Source organism: Heterodontus francisci, chromosome 9 (assembly GCF_036365525.1).
Source record: "Heterodontus francisci isolate sHetFra1 chromosome 9, sHetFra1.hap1, whole genome shotgun sequence".
Classification (NCBI taxonomy): domain Eukaryota; kingdom Metazoa; phylum Chordata; class Chondrichthyes; order Heterodontiformes; family Heterodontidae; genus Heterodontus; species Heterodontus francisci.
The window spans coordinates 105,427,496-105,447,325 of record NC_090379.1 but is presented as its reverse complement, the minus strand read 5'-3'; the positions used below and the strand labels follow the sequence as shown (position 1 = coordinate 105,447,325).

Genomic DNA, 19,830 nt, shown 5'->3' with positions numbered 1-19,830 from the left:
AGCCGTTTGGTAGTACAGAACTTGAGTATTTCTGAAAACAGACATGTTGTCGAAGCTTTTCGTCTTTCACTCATCAGGACAATCTGCAAGAATACCAGTGTAAGGGAAAACAACTACATTATACTGTATGAGAAGAGAGTGCTGATTGGTTGGCAAGTGAACTCTGATTGGTAGAGGTCTTGCCATGGAGAATGCACCAGTTTATGGTGACTGACTGTTAACAGCCAAGCTTTGTTTGAAATCTAAACCAGGCAGCTTGACTCTGATTGGTCAAGGCGTTGCCCTGAGGAATGAACTAGCAAATGGCTGGTATTTATTTTGTTTAGCTGAAACAGGCACAATGTGTGTACATGTTCTTTCTGTCTGCAAAGAACAGGGCCCTGTGTCTTAATATATGTAGCTTCTAGTACGCGCAAATGCGCCACATTGCGAGCCCTCAGTAATGCACTGGAGTGCCAGCCTAGTTTCTGTACTCAAATCTCTGGAGTGGGGCTTCTGACTCAGAAGTGAAAGTTCTACCCACTGAGTCATGGCTGACACATTATAAATGTGACATGCATATTGTGAGTGGCATTTCCATCCATTTTAAGTAGGTATTAGGATTGAGCAGCCCAGGTCTGGCTGTGGGTGACACACAAAACAGTTTTCCTCACAGAATATTCCGCAACAGTGGGCTATTATGTTTAGGAAGAATTCTTTTTCCTGCCTAATTTTCCAGTGACAGATAATTTGAATGCTGAAATGTTCAAGAACCACATGTAACATTATTGATATTTGAAGAAAAATGTCTGTTTTGTTTTTACTATGTGTGTAATCGCTGTTAGTTATTTTTACCTCTAAGAGGGGCTAGAATATGTGTATTTGTAACCAAACTTGCCAAGTTCTCATTCAGTCCCATTTATGTTTTGTCCTGTATTGCTGGTTATACAAAATTTTCAAATGCAAAAATAAATTCCTGCTTAAGGCATGAAAACAGTCTTAATTTCCCCCTTTTCTCAGAACCAATTGAGAGCCCAGGAGGCAAAGGTGATTGAGGAGAAGGCAGCCAGAATCAAAGAGTGGGTGACATTTAAGTTAAGAGAAGTAAGTCCTGAGTTCTTGTTCACGGTGCAGCTTTGATGTGATTTTGTAATGTTGAATGAAGCCCCTGCAGAGAGGATTGGAGGTACCGAAACCTGCAAGATCTCTGCACTCCTCCAATTCTGGCCTCCTGTCCATCTCCAGTTTTAATCATTCCATCATGCCTTCAACTGCCTTGGCCCTAAGCTCTGCAATACCTTCTCTAACTCTTTCCATCTCTCTTTCCACCTCTCCATCCTCATTTAAGACTCTTCTGAGAACCAACCTTTTTGTCACCTCTCCTCATACCTCTTTATGTGGCTGTTTGTCAAATTTCATCTGATAACGCTCCTGTGAAGCACTTTTCGATGTTTATTACGTTAAAGGCGCTCTATAAATGTGAATTGTTGAAGCTCCTCATGGCCTCTAACCTCCTCCTTTTGGCATGAGCTGTAGGGTGTGAGGGATTATCGCTCACACTCCCAGGTATTCAGGATGTTACCCTGGAAGCCTGGGTAGAAGGCCCTGTGAGAATGACCTCGAGCCGCTAATTTGGTGAGCAGTTCAGCTTTATTGGTGTAGTCTTGAGGTTTTAAAATAATGATATTTCTGTGCGGTGGTGAGGAGGGCCCCTCTGCTAATGTGGACACTCCTAACACATACCTCCTCCGTCCTTCCTTATAAAAAGTAACAAAGGGGAGGGTGCTATTGCTGTGGATATTGCTTTCCTTAAAATACAGCAACAAAAACAAAAGTGTTAATAAATCAACAAACATCAAGTAGAAGGTTCACCGCCACCTTCTTCAAAGCAACTAGGGCTGGACAGTGTCCACATCCCAAGAATTACTATATAAAACAAAATACAGAACAGTGCAGAAATCTGTTGCCCCGGGATTCCTTCAATAACCCTCCTTTCTCTCCTGTAGCCAAGTTCTGGGACCACAGTGTGCTCTTAGTGAACAAACTGGGGCTGGAGAGGGAGAATTCAATGAGAGTAACCACAACTCTTTCCCTGTGGATCAGGCTTGGCAAAACCAGAGAGGAGAATTGAAAGAAAATAACAACTAATTCAAGGCATGAAGAATGGGAAGTCATCTTTATTTTCTGCTCCTCACCTGAAGGCTCTGTCCCATTGCAGGGCATGTTGTACTTGCCTATCTTCACTTGCATGTACCTTCTGGCATAGAATCCTTGGATAGTGATTAAGGGGAGGGACCCTGTCATGTTCTCCCCATCTTCCCCCCCCCCCCCCCGCCACCTCGGTTAGTTATGGTATGCTGGAAGTGGCTAACTTGGTGTAGACCAGAGATTGAACGAATGCCTTCCTGCTACCACACCAGGTGCTGCATTGAGACAATACATCATCATTCCAGAGTCTCTGACCCATTATTATCATGAGATGAGTAATGTGCATTCCTGGGCTGAGATGTCAAAATATTATTAAACACCATGGGCCTGAACTTAACCATTTGGAAGGAGGTACTGCTCTTTGTTTATATTACCCCTATTCAGAGAGATCCAGATTTCCACCTGTCTTTACGTGAGGAAGTGTTTTTTAAGGTTCTTTCCCTTTATTTTGGACGCCCCCCACCAAAGGAAATAGTTTCTTTCCATCTACCCTATCAATTCCTGTGATCATCATAAACACCTCAACTAGATCACCCCTTGAGGGAATACAAGCCTAGTCCATGCAACCTGCCCTCATAATTTAACCCTTTTATCCCCAGTATCATCCTGGCAGAGGTCACTGGATGATGATAAGGAGTGGGATCCCCAACTGCTTTTCATTTTGTTTTTCTCTTTCCCCAATCCAAGGTTCTTTGGTCATCTAAATGAGCACTGCACCTCTCTCAGCTGAGATCACAACCTCAGCACAGACTATGAATAGAAGCTGTAATTGTCCTGACTGGGGTGGGGGAGATGGGTAGGCTCAGCACTACACAGTATTTATCCCTTTGCAGGGAGCTCATTTGTTTATCTTTGAGCCTTCAACCGTTCAACACTCTCTCCGCTTTTTAACTTTTAGCCAATTTCATATCCACAGTGCCACTGTCCTTTTAATCCCATGGACTTCATTTTCCTAACAAGTCTATTATGTGGTACCCTATCAAATGCCTTTTGTTTATCTTTCAGCTTTCAATAGCTTTTCCATTCCTCTGATCCTAAAGGAATACATTTGCACTAATGATGCATGGGAAAGTAGTGCTCCCAGTGTAACTCATATTTTATGGGTTGAACACTGGGCTAAGCCTCCTTTCTTCCCCCTCAGAAAATACATTTCTTTGGTGCTAACTTTCAGGTGGGAGTAAGGGTAGTCACGGATACAGTAAGTAATACTGCTTCACAAGATGGTGGCATTCAGCATGAGATCCAGTCAGAAGGTCCTATTGTATTCTCGTGTTATGCAGTTTCTTCCAATACTACTTTGCCTACATTCCAATAGTAACTACAGTGAGAGTTTTACCAAGCCCTTGGAGGCAGGGTTGGGGAGGGTAGGAAAGGAGGCAAGGAACATTGGATGAAATGATGTTGAACAGGAATGCAGACGTGTTCCCGCCTCATCCCGCTTTACCTGGAGATGGCTTCTGTCCACTGACAGCAACCCGCCCGGCAATTGTGGGAAGCCAATTGGGGGTGTTAATGAAGCGGTTAGCAGGCATTTTCTGAGGGCAATGGAATGTTATCGGCAGTGCGCTGAACCCCCGCAGCATCTGCAGCTCATCACATCACAGGAGACGAGTGCACAGCAGGAGGTCAGAGCGCCATGAAAATAATATGGAGCTCCCTGCCCTTTGTTACTGGCCTCCAGCTCTCACTGCACGTTAAAGGTGCAAATCAACAAGCCTGAGGTCATCTGCAGGCAAAGATTTACAGTTGCATTGTTATCTCCTGGAGACTGATTTCATGGATAGTGATGAAGAAGTGATTGCTGCTTCCTTCAGCCGTTTTGTGCCTCCATTTCATCCTGCTACCACCTCCCCCGCCCCTCCCAACTCAACCCATTCACCTCAGCAGCACTCTCACTGCGGACACAGTGAAAGCTGCCAGCTGCCCTCGGAGTCGTGTACACTGAATTGTCCTCCCATCTCCTGAAACCGCCCGTTGTCTCTAATTAGAAGATTGCACAGCAGTCCCACTGCTGCAGCAATTGGGTTTGCAACCTGCCTTCCAGAAAAAAACATAAAGTGGAAAAATTCAGCCTTACATTTCAAAAGTTCTCGGTTGATTGTGAAGCCTTTTGCGTTGCCTTAAGGAAGTGAAAGTTGCTGTATAAACGCAAGTTCTTAATCATTTTCTTTTTGTTTTGTTTCTTTTTAAAGCTGGAATTCGAAAACCATCATCTCAAAGTGACTACCCACAAGCAAGCTGAACAGATTCGGGCCCTGCACACCAAGATTCAAGGTACAGAGGCCCATCCTTTACTGGAATTGGAGGCCAACAGCTTTGAAATGGAAAACGACAACACTTGTTATCTTTCATATTCTTGTTTGGCCAGCTTAGGGCAAGGTGCTCTTGTATACAAGAGTGTAGCAACACAAGATTGTAAAGTATTAGAAGAAATCTTTACTCCATCTGGGTGGTCCTGAAGTTCAAAAAATGATCATTCTAGCTTTCATTCCATTCAAAGTCGTTATTTAGCAAATCTTCATCCCGTTCCCTCTTAAACCAGCCGATACAATCTACCGCCCCTGGGCTATCTATTCCATATATTCACCATTCTCTGTGTAATCTAAACTATTCACTCTCCCTCTTCAGGTGTCCTGGGCAATAGTTAATCCTCAATCAACGTCATTAAATCACGTTATTAGGTCACTTCTCACATTGCTGTTTGTTGGAGCTTGCTGTGTGTGGATTGGCTACCACATTTCCTATAACAATGACTACACTTCAAAAGTACTTCACTGGTTGTAAAATACTTTGGGACATCTTGAAGTCGCGAACCAAGCTGAATGGAAATGAAAAAAGAAATGAGAAGCAAAGAGAGAGTATGAGAAGAGACTGCAGCTAACATAAAAGGGAATCTAGGCACATAGAGAGTAAAAGGGTGGTAAAAGGAGGAGTGGGGCTGATTTAGTGGGTCCTAAAAGGAGATTTACCCATAGAGGCAGGGGATATGACTGAGGTGCTAAATGAATACTTTACATCAGTCTTTACCAAGGAATAAGATGCTGTTCAAGTCATGATGAAAGAGGAGGTAGTTGAAACACTGGATGGGCTAAAATTTGATTAAGAGGTGGTATTAGATAGGCTGGCTGTACTTCAAGTTGATAAGTCACCAGGACTGGATGAGATACATCCAAGGATACTGAGGGAAGTAAGGGTGGAAATTGTGGAGGCAATGGCCATAATCTTCCAATCCTCCTTAGATACAGGGGTGGTGCCAGAGGACTGAAGATTGCAAATGCTACACCCTTGTTCAAAAAGGGTGTAAGAATAGCCCAGCAACTACAGGCCAGTCAGTTTAACCTTGGTGGTGGGAAAGCTTTTAGAAACAATAATCTGGGACAAAATTAACAGTCACTTGGTGAAATGTGGATTAATTAAGAAAATCCAGCACAGATTTGTTAAGGACAAATTGTGTTTAACTAATTTGATTTGAGTTTTTTGATGAGGTAACAGAGAGGGTTGATGAAGGTAATGCAATTGATGTGATGTACATGGTCTTCCAAAAGGCTTTTTATAAAGTGCCACATAAAAGGCTTTCCAGTAAAGTTAGAGCCCATGGAATAAAATGAACAGTAGTAGCGTGGAAAAGAAATTCGCTGAGTGACAGGAAACAGAGAACAGTGGTGAATGGTTGTTTTTCAGACTGGAGGAAGGTATCTAGTGGGATTCCCCAGGGGTCGGTATTAGGACCATTGCTTTTCTTGATCTGTATTAATGACGTAGATTGAGTGTGCAAGGCACAATTTCAAAATTTGCCAATGACACTAAACTTGAAAGTATTGTGAACTGTGAGGAGGATAATGATAAACTTCAAGAGGATGTAAACAGGCGGGTGGAATGGGCAGACACGTGGGAGATGAAATTTAATGCAGAGAGGTGTGAAGTGATACATTTTGGTAGGAAGAACAAGGAGAGACAATATGAAATAAAGGATACAATTCTAAAGGGATGCAGGCACAGAGGGTCCTGGGGATATATGTGCACAAACTGTTGAAGATGGCATGGCAGGTTGAGAAACTGGTTAATAAGGCATATGGGATGCTAAGCTTTATAAACAGAGGCAAGGAAGTTATGGTGAGCCTTTACCAAACATTGGTTTGGCCTCAACTGGAGAATTGTGTCCAATCCTGGGCACTACCCTTTAGGAAGGATGCAAAGGCATTAGAGAGGGTGCAGAAAAGATTTACAGGAATGGTTCCAGGGATGCGGGTCTTCAGTTGCGTGGATAGATTAGAGAAGCTGGGTTGTTCTCCCCCTAAAGAAGAGGTTGGGAGGAGATTTGATAGAGGTGTTCAAAATCATGAGGGGTCCAGACAGAGTAGATCAGGAGAAACTGTTCCCATTGGCAGAAGGGTTAAGAACCAGAGGGCACTGATTTAAGGCGATTGGCAAAAGAGTCAAACCATGAGGAAAAACTTTTTTACACAGTGAGCAATTGAGTTCTGGAATGCACTGCCTGAGAGTGTGGTGGAGGCAGGTTCAGTAGTGGATTTTTCAAAAGGGAATTGTATATTCTTCTGAAGAGAAAAAGAATTGCAGCGTTACGGGGAAACGACAGGGAAGTGGGACTAGGTGAGTTGCTGACTGGCCTGTTTCTGTGCTGTAACCATTCTATAATTCTATGAACCTATGTTATGTAAAAGCTAGTCTTTGCGGTTTTTTGTAAGTCCTTACCCTCTTGCAGCACACGATTATGTCAATCATATTATACCCTTCAGGGTAATGGATACCTCATATCGACTCAGCAGTGCTAATGATCAGTTGGTGGAAGACTGGCTTTTCAAGGTGAACTGACCTTTCTGGTATCAGCCATGGTTCACTTGGTAGCACTGTCACCTCTGAGGTCAGCAAGTCATGGGTTTAAGTCCCACTCCAGAGGCTTGAGTGCATAATTCTAAGCTGGCACTTCAATATTAGATGGGAGCCTTGGTTTAAGGTCTCTTCCAAAAAATGTCAGTTCTCCACTGAATCAGCCTATATTATGTACTGAAGTGTTTGCAGTGGGGTTTGAACCCATGGATTCCTAGCACAGAGATGTGAGTGCTACCACTGAACCAAACTTTTTAATAATTAATATTTGGGATATAAGCATCTCTGGCAAGGCCACCATTTAGTTCCCATCCCTATTTGCCCTTGAGAAGATGATGGTGAGCCGCCTTCTTGAACCACTGCAGTCTGTGTGTTGAAGGTGTTAACCACAGTGCTGTTAGGGAGGGAGTTCCAGGATTTTGACCCACTGACAGTAAAGGAACGACAATATAGTTCCAAGTCAGGATGGTTGTGTGGCTTGGAGGGGAACTTACAGGTGGTGTTCCCATGAGTCTGCTGCCCTTGTCGTATTGGTGGTAGAGGTGGCAGGTTTGGTAGGTGTCTGAGAAGCTTTGGTGAGTTGCAGGCAGGGTACGCTGATGGGATTTTTCCATTCTTTCATGGGATGTGGGCACCACTGGCAAGGCCAGTATTTGTTGTCTGCTCCTAATTGCTTTTGACATCTGAGTGGCTTGTTCGGCCATTTCAGAAGGCAGTTAAGAGTCTTGAGACCAGACCAAGTAAGGGCGGCAGGTTTCCTTCCCTAATTTATTAATTAATTACATTTAAATTCCACCAGTTGCCATAGAGCAATTTGAACCCATGTCTCCAGGGCATCAACCTGGGCCTTTGGATTACTAGTCCAGTGACATTATCACTACACCACCGTCTCCTCCTGATGGTGGAGGGAGTGGATGTTTAAGTCAATCCCTCATAGGATAGCATAAAGTGGGTAATATTGGATCACCTGCTGTAATACTCCTCTCTGGGTCTTCATTCCCATTGAGGTGAATAGAAAGGCCGATGTGTGCTGGATAATTAATCCCATTTCACCCCAATTAAACCATCACCAATAGTTAAAACCCTCAAGGCGTCCTTATTATGTTCCAAACTTTATTTCCAGCCCCTAGTGAATGCTCAGCAAAAGGTAGAAACTAAGATGGCAGTCAGGAAGATGTAAAAAATATATATATATTTGGGATGATTTGATGCTTCACATTTCCATTCGTTTACTGGCAAATTCTTTACTTACATGTGCCGTTGGTTTGCTTTTCAATGGAAATTTAGTTACCCATTTTCCTCATGTTTCATATGTTCCCTAGTCTTTCAGTTGTGATGTGTCAGTGTTTCATCAGAACAAACCCATCAATTGCAGGAAATTAGCAAATGTATATGTGTGGCACTGAAGATGTAATGTGACTGATCGACTGGATGCAATGTTTTTATATATGAATATCGAGAGCTGTTTCAACAAAACAAAACTACCATTTATATAACATCTTCAATGTAGTAAAACGTCCCAAGGCACTTTACAGGAGTGTAGTCAGACTAAAACTGATGGCAAGCCAAAGAAGATGTTAGGGCAGGTGGCCAAGAGCTTGGTAAAGAGGAGGTTTAAGCAGCGTCTTAAAGGAGGAGAAAGAGGTGTGCAAGGGGAATTTTGTAAAGTACTTTTTGGAAGCCCTGAGGTAACAAGAGGTGCTATATAAATGCAAGTCTTTGTTTCTCTATTCAGTCCCTGTGACAGTGTGGACTGGGGTTCAAACCCTTTCAACTTCTGACTCAGGGATGGCAATGTTACTGTTAAACCAAAGATTCCCTCCTGAGCAATGATATCGCTCCTTAAATGTTATGGAATTGGCTGTTAGTATATAAAATTGTGAAAAACAAACCCAATGCCCTACCTGAACAATAGAATAGACAGACATTTAGTAGGTTTTGGAAATGTCTAATCTTGGAGTTTAATGTTTGACTGCTTCTCAATATTCTGCTTAATAACTGAATGACTCAATGGAACTGAGTAATAGATTTACAGCTCTAGAATGTAATCCTGTGCTCTGTTATTCAGTAACTGGGGATTAGCAGGTAGGAATGTCCATCACCTTGAGTTGGGCCATTCAGACATTGCCAGTCTATCAGCTGAGCTGTTTTTTTGCAACGAGATAAATGAGGTCGGAACTGATAAATGAAGTTCTGAGTCAAAGAAAATCTATCAGATTGTGGGCACAATGGCCATGAATTCCAGTTCCCACCTTAGGAAATTTATGAGTCCCAATTTTATCACGGCCTTCATCACAGTTGGAGTTGAAATTTTATTTCCCAAGTAGGTTACTTTTAACATTAGACTAGATGCATGTCTTCAAAATCTATACAAGAACATAAGAAATGAGAACAGGAGTCGGTCGCACAGATCCTCAAGCCCGCTCTGCCATTCAATAAGATTATGGCTTATCCTTAAACTCAACTCCACTTTCCCACCCGGTCCCCTTATATTAGATTAAAAAGATTTGCGTGTGCACAATACTTTCCTGCAAACATTGTCATGTTGTGCAAGCTTCTATCACACTATTCTTGTCACAAACAAACTTATTCATTTTACTTGGGAGTCTTCCAGGATCAGTGGTGCTTGTTGCTCAGTTAGCTGAGAGACCGGTCTGCTGTATTGCCTGGCACTGTTCTCCTGGGGTCGTGAAGGTTGGGCATTTGGTTGAAGGGACACAGCACAGAATCACCAGAAGAATGCCAGGACATAAAGGGTTAAGTTACGAAGACAGGTTATAATATAATATCTTGAGTTCAGAAGATTGATTTAATTGGGGTGATTAAAAGGATTGATCAGGTAAATGCAGAAAAACTATTTCCTCTTGAGGGGGAATCCAGAACAACGGAGCATGATTTAAAAGTTAGAGGTAGACCATTTAGGAGCAAAACCAAGAAATATTTTTCATTCAGAAGGTAGTGGAAATCTGGAATTCTGTCCCCCAAAAGGCTGTTGAAGCTGGGGATCAATTGGCGCTCTCGAGACTAAGATCGTTAGATTTCTATGGGGAGTAAAGGTATCGAGTGATATGGAGCTAAGGCAGGAAAAAGAGTTGAGGTACCAATCAGCCATGATCTCATTGAATGGTGAAGCAGGTTCAAGGGGCTGAATGGCCTGCTCCTGTTCCTCTGAATGGTGGGGGAGGGGTTAATATTTGCTCAAATGGTTTCAATAGCACCAAGGAAACCCGTAATGCCTATTTAAATTAATAATGTAGCTGATTTTGTAAGTAACACAGACTTACCAACTGCTAGGGTGGACCCTTTTTTAAAAAAATCCATCCTGCCCCCATGACCAGAACCCTTATTCTCCCACCCAACTCCACCCCTTAAACCACAACTAAAGGCCCCTTCGCCAGCAAGCTCCAAAACTAGACCCTGACCCCCAAGGTTGTATCGTGAAGAAGACTCGGGGTCGACTTGCAATGTTGAGGCAGATGTTGGATCTTGATGGAGGAGAATGTTGGGGGGGGAGGGGAGGGCGGGTGTTATTGAGAAGGCAGCAGAGGTGTGGGTGGTCTGGAGAAGCAGAGGCTGTGTGACAACATTAAAGGACTGGAGGCTTCCTTCTCACTGTTCCCACAATCACTCATGTCCAACACCCCTGCCCCACTGCTAACACCCGCCCACCTCTGAGAAAGCCCATATTTTAGCGATTTGTAAGGGGTTATGTGCAACCCTCTTAGCAGTACTCTTCTATCCACATCCCAATGTTCCTGCATCCTTCCATTGTCACCATACCCTTGTCACATTTCCCCACTCCGAACCCTCTGTCACGACCCCACCCCACAACCTCTGTCATGCACACACCCCCACCCCACCCTGGCTAGGCCCCAGCCTTGGCCTCAGTCAAGCCATCCCACCCCTCCCCCAACTGTCATTTCTCCCCCAATCACCATCACGCCCTAGCCCCCGCACTGTCATACCCCTCTTCTGCTATTACACTCTCTGCCCACTGAGGCATTTCACCCAGGATACACAGACACAGGCCAGGTGGCATATATGCCAACTCAATCCTTGTCTGTTGATCGTGGAAACACATTGATATCCAGCTGGAATGCCTGGATCGGAGGAATACAAAAGAGACTATTAACTGTCGATAATAGGAGAATATCAACCAACTCACAGCTTGGCTGGATCCAATTACTGATTGGTGGAATTGCCAATAACAGAGACTGCTTTTATATTGAACAGATTTACAAGGCAGAAGACCAATAACAGATTTGACGAAAGTCTCTGAATCTTCTCCTGTGCCACCGATTCCTCAGACCCTCCCTGCACCTGAGAAGCCTGACCCAGTCACAAAGTTGCCCAGCGAGAGCTGGAAGGAGCCACTTCAGCAAAGCTCCATGGTAATGATGGAGGAAGGAAGCCTTGGCGAGGCAGAAGATCAGCCGGCTTGCAGTCCAAGTCAAGCAAGTGCAAAGTCAGACGTATGCAGCTTGGACCCTGCTGGATTGCTCCTTGATGGACAGACAGGTGTCACAGCGGACAACAACTCTGAGCTTGAGGGAGCGAGGAGTGAACAGGATGTGCCTGTGCTGCGGATGACTAAAGAAACCGTTGCGCTGAAAACATCTACAGACAATAAGAGCACTTCAGCCTCATCGATCGCCATGCAGCAGGTCTCAGAGCAAGATGGTTCATCTGACGAACTCAGCAGTAAGTTCCGCTCACAAAGACTGGACTCTTCCTCATCCTCAAGTGAGACAAATGCGCGATGCCCCAGCATACCTCCAGCACCAGCAGTTAAACTGTTCTCACCACACTTGACAAGGCTCATTCCACCACCCTTCACTGCCAAAGAAGGCAGCATTGGCACCAGCATGACCCTGCCCAAGGTAAGGACTCCTTTAGCACCAAGGGACAGCATCCAGCTGGCAAAGAAACACTACAGTCAACCCCAGCCTGGCACAGAGAGGTTCAACCACATTGTCTGCATTGACATCTGCTCCTTCAAACCCATGGCCTTTGCGCGGCAATCCGTACAGGTGCAAGAGACGGACATCGATGACGTACCTGAGCAGATGGAGACGGAAGAGTATGATGCCCCTCCCACGCAGGAGGTCTCCCTCCCAACCCTGCCTCGTGTTTCGAACGAGGCATTGGATTCTGAAAGTGCCAGGCCTGTCTCGGTCAACAAGCCCCCGCCGCCACCATTACATCGTTTCCCTTCTTGGGTAAGATTAAACTTTCTCTGCAGAACATTCAAAGGCTGCCACACCCCCTCCCCCAAGGTATAACAGGGTTCTCCCCAACGCGCCCCCACTCCAATGTAACAGGGCTCATCATCCCCCACCCAAGTACAACAGAGCTCACCTTACCCAGCAACCCCCATCACCACAGTATTACAGGGCTCTTCCCCCCGCCCTCCCACCACAGTATAACAGGGCTCTCCCCCCCCACCACCCCCCCCCCACTACAGTATAACAGGGCTCTTCCCCCACCCCCTTCACTACAGTATAACAGGTCTCTTCCCCCCCCCCCCCACTACAGTATAACAGGGCTCTTCCCCCCCCCCCCCCCACCCCACTACAGTATAACAGGGCTCTTCACCCCCACCCTCACTACAGTATAACAGGGCTCTTCCCAACCCCTCCCCCCCACTACAGTATAACAGGGCTCTTCCCCCCCGCCTCACTACAGTATAACAGGGCTCTTCCCAACCCCCCCCCCCACTACAGTATAACAGGGCTCTTCTCCCCCCCCTCATTACAGTATCAGGGCTCTTCCCCCCCACCCCACTACAGTATAACAGGGCTCTTCCCCCCCCCCCCCACTACAGTATAACAGGGCTCTTCCCCCCCCTCACTACAGTATAACAAGGCTCTTCCCCCCCCACTACAGTATAACAGGGCTTTCCCCACCCCCCCACTACAGTATAACAGGGCTCTTCCACTCCCCCCACTACAGTATAACAGGGCTCTTCCCCCCCCTCACTACAGTATAACAGGGCTCTTCCCCCCCCACTACAGTATAACAGGGCTTTCCCCACCCCCCCACTACAGTATAACAGGGCTCTTCCCCCCCCCCCCCACTACAGTATAACAGGACTCTTTCACCCCCCCCCCCCACCAATATAACAGGGCTCTTCCCCCCCACCCCACTACAGTATAACAGGGCTCTTCCCCACCCCCCCCCCACTACAGTATAACAGGGCTCTTCCCCCCCCCCTCACTACAGTATAACAGGGCTCTTCCCCCCCCCCCCCCACTACAGTATAACAGGAGTCTTTCACCCCCCACCCCCCCCCCCACCAATATAACAGGGCTCTTCCCCCCCACCCCACCACAGTGTAACAGGGCTCTTCCCCCTCCCCCACAGTATAACAGGGCTCTTCCACCCCCCCCCCCCACCACAGTATAACCCACCTCCCCCCAGAACATAATTCGCTCTTTTTAAATTGAATATAATTGAACTTCAAAAGCGGCCCCTCCAGCACCGGTTTCCTCGGTCTCTGAAAACTCAGGAGCTGAAAGGAGGTGAGGATGAGGCAGGTAACAGCTTGTGTATCAGGAGGATCAGGAGTGCTTCCCCCTACCCCGTACCTGGCCCCACCCCACCCCAACCCCCCCCGAGCTACCCTGTAAACCAATCTGTGATCCAACCTCACCGCGATTGAATCCCCAATGTCCAATTCACTTCTCGCCCCCCCTCCCCCCCCCCCCCCTGATGTCCGACTCACCTCCCGACCACCCCTACTCACCTCTGCTCCACTCCCCAGCTGCCTGCCCGTCCAGCAGCCAGCCTCTCAATCTGTCTGACTGTGGTCAGAAAGGTGCAAATTCACCGAGGTGTTTAATTGTTGCATCTTGTCTGTGTTCTGTCCGATGAGGTGCAATGAAAGAATTGTAAGGTTGTGTGTGGGATCAGTGAGTATTGGACAGATTGACAGGCAACACCTTGTGGGCCTGGCATCTTGCACCATCCACCTGGTGCATGGCTGGGTAGCCTAACCCTGCCAGCATCCATAAACTGGGATGCCTGCTCTCCCAGGTATTCCTGCCAGGCAAGGGGCACTTCCATTCCAATGGGGAAGGTGCCCTCGGCTTCCGAACAAAGCATCACCACCTCTTGCACTCACCTCCGAGTGCTGGTCGGAGTTGTCACAGGGACACACTAGGTGATTAAATCCCTGACTTGAAGAGAAGACTATCTGAATCCACAAATATTAACAGTTTCTTCTAAAACACAAGAAAACAGCAGTTACTGGAATGATGTGTCTGAGCTTTTCTTTGGAAAATTATCTCTCAGTATACTTGAAGTAAAAACATTCTTGGCCTTATACAGAATGACTTACCTCTATCTTACTGATTGTTTTTATATGTGGAATGATTTACCTATATAGCAGAGCATATATTTGAACAAATCTTATGTAACTTTGTTCACTGTGAATCAGATGCATGTGACATAGAATTGCATAGAAACTACAGCATAGAAACAGGCCATTCAGCCCGACAGGCCAATGCAGGTGTTTATGCACCACACCAGCCTCCATCCAATCCTCGTCATCCGATCCTATCAGCATTTCCTTCGATTCCTTTCTCTCTCTAGATTCCCCTTAAATGTATCTATGCCATTCACTCAACTAATCCTTGTGGTAGTGAGTTCCACTTTCGAACCACTCTCTGGATGAAGGTGTTTCTCCTGAATTCCCTATTGGATTTATTTGTGATTATCTTATATTCATAGCCCCTAGATTTGGCTTCCTTCTCAAGTTGAAACATCCTGTCTACATCTACCCTATCAAAACCCCTGATAATTTTAAACTCCGCTATCGGCCTTCTCTTTTCCAGAGAAAATAATCCCAGCCTGTTTAGGCTATCTTGATGTATAACCTCTCAGATCTGCTATTCTGACTCTAATTTTAATTTGTTTACTCCATTTCTTACATTGCCACCGAATATCTTGAGTTATGTCAAAGCCAAGCCGTACCCATTTGGTTTGGGGTTGTATCAGCAGGTGAATAACTCTGTGTGTGTGTGTGTCCAGAAATTATAGTGAGGAACATGGGAAGAGGTGGTGGCCATTCAGCCCCTCAAGCCTGTACCACCTTCCATTTAGATCATGGCTGTGTACTATCTTACCTGCTTTGGCTCCATAATCCTTCATAACTAATCTCATAAAAATCTAGTCATTTGAGTTTTGAAATGTTTCAATTGACCCCCCAGCCTCAACAGTTTTTCGGGAGAGAGAGTTCCAGATTTCCTCTACCCTTTGTGTGAAGAAATGCTTCCTGACATCACCCCCTGGACAATCTAGCTCGATGTTTAAGGTCATGTCCCCTTATTCCGGACTCTCACACCAGAGGCAGCAGTTTCTCTCGACCTATCCTATTGAAACCTTTAATCATCATGAACACATCAGTCAGATCACCCCTTTATTATCTATACCGGACAAGATATTAAAAAACACATGTACACTGCGTAGCATTGTTAACTACTTGTGGCAGTATCTGGATTATCATAGAAACATAGAAAATTTACAGCACACGAGGCCATTCAGCCCATCGTGCCTGTGCAAAAAAAAAAGAGCTATCCAGCCTCATCGCACTTTCCAGTTCTTGATCTGTAGCCCTGTAGTTTACAGCACCTCAAGTGCATATCCAAGTGTTTTTGGATACTGCCTCTACCACCCTTTTAGGCGGTAAGTTCCAGATCCCCATCACCCTCTGGGCCTCCTTCTGTGCCGTGACGGGGAGGTGTTACAGGAAGTAACCGTGAGGCTTATGCGCAGAACATGCTGTTTGCACAATTTGCATTATGAGTCACTCTCCTGTGGCATTGCCAATGGGATCTCCAGACCGCCTCATCGCCTTCGAGGTCGAGCTGACTAAGTAGAAGCCAGAGACCGAGGACATCACAAGGCTCTCCCACCAATTCTTGGAAGGGAAACTGATGCCTTACCTCATGAACTGAGATATTCCTGAAAGTTGGAACAAATCTCCCGTCAATGTCCTTGTTGAGTTGAAGTAGGCTTAGTGGGAAGGGGATAGGTTGACCCAGAGAAACAGCCAAAATTCAGTTCTCATGTTAATGTCACACATTCTGTCCTAATTTTCATATACTTTGATTTTTGCTATTTACAATTTAATAGCTTCCCAATTTGTCTCATGTTTTTCTGAGAAGTCAAGTTAGTTGGAGCAGAGGAGTTTCTTTGCAGTAAGGGCTGAGGAGCTAGGATATTCAAATCTGAGTCATTACACCACCACCACCACTAGTGGGCGGGTGTAATTACAGCATGACATGTTTACATAGCAGTTTCCATTACAAATGTGGATATGGGAAATTATCATGGAAATATGTACAGACAAACTCACAAAATAAAATTTTAGTGGCTGTGACCATGGTGTATTCTGCTACCTAGTATTTCTTGACCTTTTTGCTATTTTTGACACAATCAACCACATCATCCTCCTTGATTGCCTTTCCTCCGGAGTCTAGCTTGGCATAAGTGCAAGTTCTTAGTTTTTTATGCCCTTTCACTATTTCAGATTTTGCTTTTCATTGTCAGCCCATCATGCCTGTGCCAACTATTTGGAAGAACGATGCAATTAGCCCAAATCCCCTGCTGTTTCCCCATTGTTCTGCAAAGTTTTCCTTTCAGAGGTTGGAAGATATCAGATTATATCGTAGTTCCAGCCACAAATGATGCGCTGTTATTCATACAACCTGCCGAGCGGGTCCAGCAAGGTGTCTTTGGGTTGCGGAGGGTTGGTGGGGTGGGGGGGTGGGGGGTGCTGCGGGCGGCGGGGCGTACAGTTGCAAAGTTGAAACTTAAAGGAATTAATGGAAGGGCACCACCAGGAGTGACTCAACATGGGAAATCTGACCCGCACCAGACATACGAGGGCTGGACAGATTGATAGCTTGCTGTTGATAGTGTGGGTAGTAGTGGTGCATGGCCTTTCTTGTTGGTGGAACACTTTGTCTAGTTAAAGAAAAAAATACATTTATTCTGTACCTTTCAGAACCTCAGAACATCCCAATGGCACTTTACATCCAATGAAGTACTTTTAAAATGGAGTCATGGTTGCAATGTAAGAAACATGGCAACCAATTTATGCACAGCAAGATCCCACTCACAGCACTGTGAAAATGACTGGATAATCTGCTTTATTGATGTTTGTTAAGGGATAAATATTGACCAGGACAGCCAGGAGACTGCTCCTGCTCTTCTTTGAGATTGTGTCATGGAATCTTTTACAACTACCTGAGAAGGCTGACGGGGCCTCAGTTTAACATCTTATCTGAAAGACGGCGCCTCTGACAGTGCAGCACTCTCTCTGTACTGCACTGAATGGTCAGCATAGATCTTGTGCTCAAGTCCTGGAGTGGGACTTAAACCCACAACCTTCTAAATCAAAGGCGAGTTTGCTGTCCACTGAGCAACAGCTGACTAAGTTAATTCCGATCATGAGTAAGACTCCTCCAGGTTTGACAGTTACACTTCTCTGCCCTTTTTTCAAATATTGATTGTGAGTTGAGATGAGTCACTTGAACTTGGTACACAGGGACTGATTTCCAAGTGCAACAGTTTATTATCACCATTAATTCCTTCCCTTGTCTTTACAGGAGGGTCGAATCTATGCTCTAGCCAAGTCTGGCATGAGGATGTCTGAGGTAACCTTTGGAACCCCTAAGAGATGTAAGTGCAGTTATTTAAGTAAGACCATGCCTTGACTGTGAGCTCGAGCACTTGTGCTGCTCTCACTGCACTCCCAGAAGGTGGAAACGATGGCGGAATCCAGTCCTTTATCATTAAACCAGTGCTCAGCTTCATCCTTGGTGAGGCCTATTTTGAAGCCCCAGCATCCTACCCAGCACAGAAGGAATACTTAGAAACTGATCAGCCAACTGATTGTGAGGTCTCATCGATGGGTATTGTTATAAGAATGAAGGACCTGCATTTCTATAGCACCTTTTCCAGCCTCACGGGGTCCCAAAGGGCTTTGTAGCCAATTAAGTACTTTTGAAATGTCATTACTGGAATGCAGCAGTCAGTTTGTGCACAGCAAGACTCCATGGAGAGCAATGTAATGCTGAATAGATAATGTGTTTTTACATGCTGGTACTGGGATAAATGTTAGCGAGGACATGGGAGAACTCCTCTGCTCTTCTTCAAATAGTGCCATAGGATCTTTTACATCCACCCGAGAGGGCAGGCAGGGACTCAATTTAATGTCTCACTGAAAGGTGGCACCTCCGACAGTGCAGCACTCTCTCAGTACTGCACTGGGAGTGTCAACTCAAGTGTCTGCAGTGGGGCTTGAACCTAAGAACATCCCAGCAATAATAGATGAGCAAGGTCTAAATGGGAGGTAGGAACTTGTAACAATCTCTATCACTAGGGAAAAGGCTGGACAAACTGATGGGATTAAAGGCAGACAAGTGGCCAGGACCTGATGGCCTGCATCCAAGGATTTTAAAAGGAGTGGCTGTAGAGATAGTGGAGGCATTGGTCAAAATATTCCAGAACTCACTGGATTCCGGTAGGGTACCAGCAGATTGAAAAACCGCTAATGTGACGCCCCTATTCAAGAAAGAAGGGAGACAGAAAGCAGGAATTATAGACCAGTTAGCTTAACATCTGTCATTGGGAAAATGCTAGAGTCTATTATTAAGGAAGAAATAGCAGGACATTTAGAAAAACATAATGCAATCAAACAGAGTCAACATGGTTTTATGAAAAGGAAATCATGTTTGACAAATTTGTTAGAGTTCTTTGAGGATATAACAAGCAGAGTGGATAAAGGGGAACCGATAGATGTTGTGTATTTGGATTTTCAGAAGGTTTTTGATAAGGTGCCACATAAAAGGTTATTGCACAAAATAAGAGCTCAGGGTATTGGGGGTAATGTGTTGGCATGGATTGAGGATTGGCTAACACACAGAAGGCAGAGAGTCGGGATCAATAGTCTTTTTTAATGGGTTGGAAAGCCGTAACTAGTGGGGTGCCACAAGGATCAGTCCTAGGGCCTCAACTATTTACTATCTATATTAATGACTTAGAGGAAGGGGCAGAGTGTAGTGTATCCAAATTTGCTGACGATACAAAAATAGGTGGAAGGGATGTTGTGATGAGGACACAAAGAATCTGCAAAGGGATATAGATAGGTTAAGTGAGTGGGAAAAAACTTGACAGATGGAGTTCAATGTGGGAAAGTGTGAGGTAATCCACTTTGGCAGGAAGAATAAAAAGGCAGATTATTATTTAGATGGAGAAAGACTACAAAATACTGCAGGACAGAGGGATCTGGGTGTTCTTGTACGTGAAACACAAAAAGTTAACATACAGATGCAGCAAGTAATTAGGAAGACAAATGGAATTTTGGCCTTTATTCCTAGGGGGTTGGAGTTTAAAAATAGGGAAGTCTTGTTACAGCTATACAGGGTGTTGGTGAGGCCACACCTGGAGTACTGTGTACAGTTTTGGTCCAAGTATTTAAGAAAGGATATACTAGCATTGGAGGCAGTTCAGAAAAGGTTCACTAGGCTAATTCCCGGGATGAAGGGGTGTCTTATCAAGAACGGCTAAACAGGTTAGGTCTTTATTCATTGGAGTTTAGAAGAATGAGAGGTGATCTTATTGAAATATATAAGATTTCAAGGGGGTTTGACAGGGTAGATGTTGAGAATATGTTTCCACTGGTGGGGGAATCTTGAACTAGGAGACATAGTTACAGAATAAGGGGGCACACATTTAAAACTGAGATGCAAAGGAATTCCTTCTCTCAGAGGGTGGTGAATCTCTGGA

The 19,830-nt window shown here is 45.1% G+C and overlaps 1 protein-coding gene across 3 annotated transcripts in view; it reads left to right on the top strand.

Annotated features, from left to right (window-relative positions):
• Positions 1-19,830, top strand: part of plekhh1 (pleckstrin homology domain containing, family H (with MyTH4 domain) member 1) — a 155,090-nt gene that overhangs the window by 71,583 nt on the left and 63,677 nt on the right. For all 3 annotated transcript variants that reach the window (XM_068039623.1, XM_068039624.1, XM_068039622.1), the window contains 4 exons: positions 1,000-1,083; positions 4,380-4,461; positions 11,269-12,254; positions 17,649-17,721. In XM_068039623.1, coding sequence (XP_067895724.1) covers positions 1,000-1,083; positions 4,380-4,461; positions 11,269-12,254; positions 17,649-17,721 — 1,225 coding nt within the window. The remainder of the gene's footprint in view (positions 1-999; positions 1,084-4,379; positions 4,462-11,268; positions 12,255-17,648; positions 17,722-19,830) is intronic.